Here is a 9190-nt window from a genome sequence, read left to right as displayed (position 1 = left end):
TTGCAACTATTTATTTAGCTCATATTTTCAAACTGATTTTATTGCAAAGACCAATAGCAAATGTTGGTTCTATGACAACATCAATGCACAAACACATACCACATTGCACAAGGACACCATATCATTCAAACATAAAATGTTCTCATAAGATTGGCTCAAGCAAAGATCCTTTATGCATAACATGTATAACATCAACTCTTGTATCACACTCATGTAAGTGAATATCTCTTACATATCACAGATACAGTTGAAGATTATCTCAAACATGCCCCAACTACACAAAGCAACTATAGCTTATACCCACATTGCAATTATATAGACTAGCCTAAGTATATGCCACATATATACAAAGTTCACTTACATCCCTAGTGGTGGAGAACTTGTACTCTTGAAAGAGAGGTCACAAGTTCAAATCCCACTGGGGGGTAGGGTATGTACGCCTTGTTTGTAGCGCCAAGCGCCTCTCGAAAAAGAGTACGAGGTAGTCCCATATCACTGTCACCATATGTAAACCCAAAAACTATGGCATAGTGTCGTGGACTATAAAACCACCTTTCCTTTCTTTTCCTTTCCCATATATACAAAATGATATAATTGTTCCATGCATCATGTACACAATGTGACTAGTTCAAACAATCAAGTCATACTTAGTATAAGTATATATCACTTGATAATACAAGTACACAACTTCACAAGCTAGAAAAAGGAAATGTTTGCAGCTTTAATCATCTCCTTGAATATGTCCTATTTGAAAAAGTAATGGCAATGCACCTCACATGACAGCAATGTCTATGCCAGCATCAAAACGGCAATTTTTAATTAAATTTAAATTTATAAAACAATTTTTAAATGATTTTTAATTTAATTTTTACAAGCAGTAAAACACCATTTTCATGCCAGCATAGACATTGTCTCATATTACACCCTGTGTCCTATCCATTTTTCAAAACAAACACACCACCACCACTTATGAAGACAAACAATCTGTTTCATAACTACATCCTATTTGTAAAAGAATGTAAATGTACCTCACATGACACTTCAATCCAAAAGTTACTTATTTATGCACACATTACTACCACAAATATAGTGAATAACTAGCAAAAGGTGACATTATATACATCCTCATTCTCTAGCTCACCAATAATTATCTTCCCAATATGTTCCAACCAAAATCAAAACCTAATGACTATAATATCATGTTAGATTTTGCAATACACCATGATACCATCATTATTAGCCCCACTAAATCTATTTAATAAAACAATATGAGAATAAGAAATAGAAAAATAAAATCTAGAATTTTTATTTTCATTAATATTAAAATGTGGCCTTCAACATTTCAATACCTATTCACCCTACAAAACACATCATAAGTCATCTGTTTTTTTTTCAAAACATCAAAAATGCAATGATTTTTTAACGATGTTTTTTATTAATTGCAATTACAAAACATGCATATCATTAAGAACAAATGTTGAAATTTTGGATAGCCACATGGAACATTTTAGGATCTAATCCCCCCCATTCCATTGCATTTTATTACAAATTTTTTGATCTGTTTTTTTAATCTATTGTTTATCATAATTAGTATATTATATCTTTTTTAAAATAATCTATATAAAACAATTAAATTAATTAACTTTTCAAAAGATCTTGTCAAAAAGAAGATATTTCAAATTTCTCCAATCACAAGATACCAAATTCAATATATTAAATCTAATTAAAATATTAATTGTTACTATATAATTTTATTCTTAGAGAATATAGTCTTTGAACGCAGAATCAAAATTTATTTGAATGCAATAGGATAAAATCAGTACATTTTTCCCCACAACTCTCTCCTCCTGATAATGAATCATAAAGCATGATCCAAAACATTAATATAAACAAAATCCTACACAGAAACTCTTACACTTCATCTTCCGCTTGGAAAAAAAAAACGTTAACCCCACCTAGAAAAATACAAAATACACTGCCCCATTAGCACGGCAACCTTTATACCCATACAATAATACCAAGTGCGTAACAACTCATTGACCCCCATGAGAAACCCACAATATCTCAGACAAAAGTCAAAAAGTCTTGGCAGATTTAAGCAGGGTGTACAAGGGATGCATACAAGAGTTCATTCCAGGTGTCAGGGAGACCAGGTAAGCACCAATGGCTACAGTCTGAATTAGCCTCTGGATTTTTCAGCTGCTGTTGAGTGAGTTCCGAAGTGTAAACTGAAGGATGTGCATCTACCCTGTAACCCGATAGCTTTATGATGTACTGGAGATTAATATGAGCCTTCTTCTTCATCAGAACATATTCCAGCATCGGAACCTGAGGAGGTATTGCTGGCAGATCTCCAATTTGCTTGAACGGCGCCAACTGCTTGTAACAATTCTTTGATTTTTCTGGACTGCATTATACATGACACTCAATAAACAACCTTGTTTACTCCTCTCTAAAGAAATAAAATTCAAATAGACTCTAATGTAATAGCACAAATGAGGTCAATGCAGACTTAATAGGATGGTTTATCCCATTAAACCCAAAGAAAAAGTATCTCGCTCAAAAACATCAATTGAATAGGGAAGAGATTCAGTAGTTTCTTAGGTTAACTTTGTACATCTAGATTTCTTAAACTGTAAATTGAATTATGTAGGTGACTCGAGCTTAAAGCTAGGGTTTTGGTATTTGCGTATTTACGGATCTTTTCAGTATTTGGGCATTTACGGATCTCTATGTAGAGGCCCGTGTAGTACAAAAGTAGTCGAAAAACACTCCGCTGATACCCTTATGTTCACCCCCCAATAGTTGCTCACCAAAAAACACTAGTGCTTGTGGTAAAATATTCCAGTAGTTTTGAAATGCCCCAGCCCCCAATTGTGGTGCACAAATGGATCAATCACCAGCCAAAAAAACTGAAAAAGATTAACTACCAGTACATCTTATGTGATCAGTTGAAATATCTATCCGTTGAACCCTTGAACCCTTAAAGACTACTAGACCTCTTCCCCTAACCGAAGCAATTAATTCACCTAGGTACCAAATTTTGCATGTTACCCACTGTAAACTCTTGCATGTTACCCCACTGTAAACTCTAAAGAACAAAAAGTTCATGCATATGCAGGTATGTACAATTTTGCATTGAAAAGCTACAATGACAATACATTTAATGAAAAACTCGCTGACAGACCTGTTAAATCTCGTCAGGTAACAATTCATGTGAATAATAGTACCTGTAATGCTGGGGCGACATGGTACGAGTGAAGACGGTGGATTTTTTTGGATCAATATTTTCAGATACCCAAGTTGCCCAAGTGTTCAGACCTCTCTTGTAACCCTTCAATGGATCCATGACACTGAACAATCGATTTCGTATCTGAATCAAGTCCCATCTGTTCAACAATAACACAGATACTTTCCTTAGCATTTTTTATTGATGGGAAAATCGTAATAACAAATTTCTCACGGCAGAGTAATGGTAATGCAAGTCTTATAACCTGTAAAAATTCCTAGAAATAAGAACTGGGCATGTCTATTGCAGAAATTTCAAAACTAATAAATATTTTTTAGGACAACGGATTTCTACAACCCATAATATTAAATACATACTCGTGTGAATTTAACATGAATATAAAACTCAAACACAATCTTACCTAAAACATATATATATAACAACAAATATCTACTATGTAATCCTTAAATCACTAATTTTATAATCCTGGGTTCCTTACGCCTGATCGGAGCCGTTATGAGTCCACCAATGTGAGGACTCAAAGACCAAAATATCCACTCCTTTCCAGTATGCTCCATTCTTTTCGATGGAATCCAGATGTAGAATTTTTTTCCCCTGTTGATTGGTATTGAAATCAACCAGAAATGGGGCCCAGAAATATTGTATGGAAGCCTCATAGTCCTGCAACACGAGAAGACGAATGGAATTTTAGACCTGCAATAAATACCTAACAAACTTTCAGGCACAAGACACGGGCAAATAAACAAAAGTTTACCAGGGCTTTGAATGTTTTAAGTGGAAATCCATCAGTGAAAGATCTCTTGCCGTTTGGAATCACTGTGCTCAGTAGGCAGACCATGGATTGCCATTGGTTTCGGCTTGTTGAGTCCCCAACAAACATTAATCTCTTTCCTCTCAGTCTTTCCAGCATATCCCTCGCATTGAATCTGAAACAGAAAAAACACCAATAGATCATATTAAGGATATCAAATGGGACTATGGATTATGTTATGATTCAATATTCAAATCTCATCTTCAGATGGGACTGCTATGCCGTAACCCTAGATAAATATTGCCATGTCTTAATAGCATCTGGATTTAACCGTGTGAACAACTTTTACCATAAGACATACTATCATGGAGAGTGCATTTAAATAATGTCATTATGAAATGGCCCAAAAGAATGCCCTCCATATGTTGACAGAATATGATATATCTATTTTCCAATCAACCTGAATCAGTCATCATATAAGCCTCCCTGAGAGAAAATCTTCCCCAAAACCCAAAAGCTTCAAAAGCTTTAAAAAAAAACAAAAAAAGGTTCATTGCTATTTTTGTTTACCTGGGCATGGAACATCCATATGGCTGCCATCTCCATTTTTGATAGTCAGAATCTGGCCTCCCATTTTTTATACAGTCAAACTTCAAATCAATGTAAGGGCACTGGGCAGCCTCATAAAGAGGATAGGAATCATCATGCACCCATAATCCCCTGAACAAGTTACATTGCGCTGCAGCCTTCACTTCATTCTCCATTGCCAATGAACCATTACCGGATGTTCGCTGATACTGCTCAAAATCCTTGGTAACAGCGCCATTGCTGTGGCAGAGGCAGAACAAAAGCACAAGAAAAACAGAGACCTTCATGAGATCCATTACAGAAGAACAAATGTATGAACTAGAGTGTATTGGGCGGATCTATATAAACCCAACAAGAGATACAATGGTGACTCCTAAACATGAATGATTTTGCCTCAGCTATAGAAGATTCAACATTGTTTTCAACCCTGATATTGAAAATCAAGCATGAAGACATATGTCTTGCTGTCTTATGAATGCAATTTCTCGGAGATAAACTACACCGAATTGTAGTCATCATAAAATGGAACACCAGTTGACCGAGAGCAAGAGTCAAGTACCCATACGACGGTGCATGACTTCCCAGATTAGGGAGAATGAACAAATTTCATATGGTTTTAATCAAATGTAGTGGAGATGAAATTTATATTTTTTGAAATGGGTATTCCCTGCTTGTTCGTACCGAGAAAAGTAGGAGATATTTTATCAGCATGTTTCTTTAGGAGAATACTTCTAGGAGTTATTTGCGGAACTAGGGTTTTGCATGATGACAACTAAGGTCTCGTTTTGCTTGGCGCGGCACTACGGGTTTATTTGCAAAGTAGGGTTTCATCAGAGGATTTAAACTGTTTTTTAAACGACCGCGCCAGAAAAAGTGTCATTCTCGCAGGGACTAAAATGCGGTGCTACTTGAATTCCCGTTCCACGAAAATAGCCATTAGAGTTCTAGCGGTAAATTCAAAATCTTCGCGGTTTTAGATAGAAATGATTCCAATGGGGAAATACAGTGCTTTACACCTTTGGACACTAAATTCAATGTACAAATAACAGCAACAATTGGTTGCATCCTAGTTATTCGGGGATCATTCAGATGTATGATAGTTCTTTTTGACACATCATTTTCAAATTTCAATGAAGTTGTGTGAGCATTATTTTTAGGCTTCAACTTCAAATTTTAGTTTTGTCACATATGACATTCTTTTGGCCACATCATTTTCAACATTCAATTTGGGGAATGAGAATTTTGTTCCGTGCTCTTTTGAAATTTATATAAATTAGAGTGTAAAAGATTGTAATAGTGAAACCATGCACATCATTTTAATTTAGGTTTATGTTAATTTTGGGAGAATGACTTAATATGGTAGATATTAACAAATAATGGAATATAAAACATAGGTTGATTCGGACTTTACAACTGTGCGCACTTTTTCCCATCTTTCAATTTTTTTAATTCTATGGTTGCTTCTCGAGAGGACCCCCCTCCTAAGGCCAAAGTCTTTTGTTCCTCCTGCAATTCCCATTATCGATGTGGAGCCCCATATCATGATCACCAAGGCAATATCTGCTCCGGTTGTTGGACCTAACAATGCCTCTAAACAGTTTCTGACAACCTCCTCCAAGTTGGCTAGAAAGATGTGCTCATGGGGGGCCCAAGAATATGCTTGAATCTTTGATGGTTGATAATATATCAATGGATGAGGGAACTGAAATCGCCCTCCCTAAAAAAATTGTCAACGGGAACCATGGCTGATTTGAAACCTACCTTGGAAGGAAGGCTTGTCAACTTTAGACCCTCAATCAACATGGTTAGGAATATGGTATCTTCTCATTGGAAGCTCAAGGGTAGTGTTGCTACCTCAGCAACGCCTAGATGTCTCTTCCTTTTCATTTTCACAGCTTCAGAGGATCTCTCCCTCATTCTCTCTAGCTCATGTGTTTTGGGCAAACATGTTCTCAAACATTCTAAGTCGAAACCTAGTTTTGACCCTATAGTTGAGCTTACCAGTGTGCCTTGGAGTGGGTTAGATTGTTCGCTCTCCCTCTCAAGTTCTGGGATGATCATATTTTTTGTTGGATCGATGACTCGTTTGGAAATTATGTTGCAATGGATTTGTTACCCTTTCCAAGCCTCGTTGAGTATTCGCTAGATTTTGTGTCAATGTGGCTATTAATAAGACATTGCCTAATTTTTTGATCCTCAAGTCAAGTATTTGGCAAGCGCATCCAAGCACTAGCCCATGAAAATGCTACATGTACTACCAATAGTGCTAAGCTAGAGGCCACACTAATGCTACCAGAAAATGCAATCTCTCTATTAAGCCAAAGGACAGGGCGAAAACAACCTCCCCTGGGGTTGTCCAAATCACCCCGGGAGAGTACTCTAATAGCAATCCATCCCTAAATGGGGAGGCCAACCCCACCAAGGTTTCTAATGATACTAGATCCTGCATATTAGGGATCAAGGGTTAGAGGAGGGAGAGATTCACCAACCTCCCAAGGAGGCCATTCTTGATTCTATTGAGAACTTGGACAATCCTACTGTCACTTTCTTAAGTGAGACCACAACTAACAAGGTGGTTGCCCCACTACAAACCAAGTTACCATTGAAGAAATCTCAAGAGAGATGACCCTTAGCCCCCAAGAAAATGGGCTCCCCCAGGATACTTCAGTCTTACAATAGTTACAGATGGCTTTTGACATTAAGAAATCTAAGGACACTAATAAGGAATGGCAAACCCATAAGAAAAAAAATTAAATTAAAAAGTTGGATGTGGATTTGGAAATACCAAGAGGTAGTCTCTCTATGAGAATCAGAAGATAGAAGGTCATTTTAAGGGAGATTGTTACTAAAAGGTAGCTTACCTTAGACGCTAATAAAAAAGGTAAGAAATGGTTTTCCTCTCCTAGAACATGATGGGCCTAAACAACCAAAAAAAAAAATGCTATTAGACAATATATTTTTTAATGTAAACTCGATATCTTGCTCCTCCAAGAAGTTAAAATGTCTTATAATTTTGCTACTATGGTGAATATTGTATACTCAAAAGGGTACACTTCTCTAAGACCTTCTATCCAAGGGATCCAATAGCTTAGGGACCTTGAATGGCGACTTAGAGCTCCCTATCCCTGATGTGTAAGAGGCACAAATGAAATTGTTGTGGCTGTCAAATGAGCTTAGATATACAACCCCTTGCAAGGTGCACCATGAAATGGGAGATTTCAAGACAAGAGCAACAATGCTAGTGTCCAAGAAAATATGCAATGCTATGCAAACGCAAAACTAAGCTAAGAGAATGCCAAATCCAAGCTAAACTAACAAGCATAAAGTGTTACAAATCCTCCTACTTAAGCTAGATGAGCTAATCTAAAGCATGAAAAGAAACTAAGCTAATGCAAGTATGCTAGAATGCTACCATGGAATGCAAGTATGGATGCAATGATGTCACGAGCTCTTCAAAGCTCCCAAGAGTACCTAAAATCCTACAGCATAACATTATCATAAAAAAGTGAGGTCATGAATGAGGAGAGAGATCTCCCGTTTAAAGATAGACGGATGATAGAGATCAAAGGACAAGAGGGATCTAATCAAGGGTGGAGGATGAAAGCTGCATGATCCATGTGCACAAGCATTTCAACCAATCATGATCGAGGCTTGACTTTTGTGTCCCTCACATGAGATAAAAAAACCTTTTCTTTTGTTTTTTAAATGAGGAAAATGCTTTATGCATGCAAACTTTAAGATAAGTGGGAAGTGGGGACTTTTATTTAATAAAAAGGGAGCAAGTTCCTTTTAATTAAATAAGGACTTGGGATAAAGTGGTCAAACTATAGGTATAATCAAAAAAATAGATTTTTTTTTATTTGATCAAGAATAAGTAATTGTTAAATTAAGCAAAAATGCTAGAAAGAGGGCTAATAGTCTAGATGACCATTTTGGGTGATTACATTTGTCCCTCTTTGACTAATGTGTGGTTGATTTGGGAACAGATTAAGTCAAAGAATGAAGAAGCCAAGCAGATAGCATAAACTAATTATGAGAAACAAAGCACAGAAAGAGATAGAAAATCCTAAATGCATAGCTTGTTAGTGGTAGTACTGAACATTATGAGAGAGATAGACAACATCAATACTCGAGATGAGCACTAATATGTTAAAGCAAGTAGACCAATCAAGAGTAAATGTAAAAGTCAAGCATATGGTCCCAAGCAAAAGATAGCCATAGGAAAGCAATTTGCAACAATGATAGAATATTCCTACCCCCTTGGGATCAAAATTAAAATGAGATAGAGGAAATGTAGAAATGAGCTAGATATGATCAAATCGAGATAAAGTAAGGTCCATAATAACACACAAGCAATTAAAATCAAAGAGTGACCACTAAGTGTGAAGATATGCCCTAGTTTGACTAAATTTGACTGAAAAGGTAAAGCATAAGAATTAGGTCATAATAAGAAGAATAGATGAAACAAAAGGAAATGGAATGAATGAAAAGAGTGGAAGAGGGTAGAAATGATGAAGAAATGAATAAATGAAGATGCCCCAACAAGACTCAAACTAAGCCTCAAAAAGGACAGCCAACTACATATAAGAAGAAAGAATTTT

The 9190-nt window shown here is 36.3% G+C and overlaps 1 protein-coding gene across 1 annotated transcript; it reads right to left on the bottom strand.

Annotated features, from left to right (window-relative positions):
- Positions 1–1772: 1772 nt before the first annotated feature.
- Positions 1773–5535, bottom strand: LOC149531935 (protein trichome birefringence-like 36). Its single transcript, XM_089809990.1, has 5 exons — positions 4572–5535; positions 4005–4176; positions 3729–3910; positions 3231–3389; positions 1773–2407 (listed from the first exon to the last, which is right to left on the bottom strand). Exons 1-5 carry the CDS (start codon positions 4883–4885, stop codon positions 2095–2097), a joined length of 1140 nt encoding a protein of 379 aa, XP_089666116.1. The 5' UTR covers positions 4886–5535; the 3' UTR covers positions 1773–2094.
- Positions 5536–9190: the final 3655 nt, after the last annotated feature.

This window comes from Cupressus sempervirens, chromosome 11 (assembly GCF_028749045.1).
Source record: "Cupressus sempervirens isolate cs-2001-9-10 chromosome 11, ASM2874904v1, whole genome shotgun sequence".
NCBI lineage: Eukaryota > Viridiplantae > Streptophyta > Pinopsida > Cupressales > Cupressaceae > Cupressus > Cupressus sempervirens.
Note: the sequence above shows the minus strand (reverse complement) of the source record. Positions and strands in the feature narration are given on the sequence as shown.

Bases quoted from the DNA above. Each gene is read 5' to 3' on its own strand.
- LOC149531935 (XM_089809990.1), bottom strand. From the start codon at position 4,885: ATGGATCTCATGAAGGTCTCTGTTTTTCTTGTGCTTTTGTTCTGCCTC. The intron at 3,390-3,728 runs GTAAGGAACCCA...ATTGTTGAACAG, and splicing joins CATAACGGCTCCGATCAGGC to ATGGGACTTGATTCAGATAC. The intron at 2,408-3,230 runs GTACTATTATTC...TGTATAATGCAG, and splicing joins ATGTCGCCCCAGCATTACAG to TCCAGAAAAATCAAAGAATT.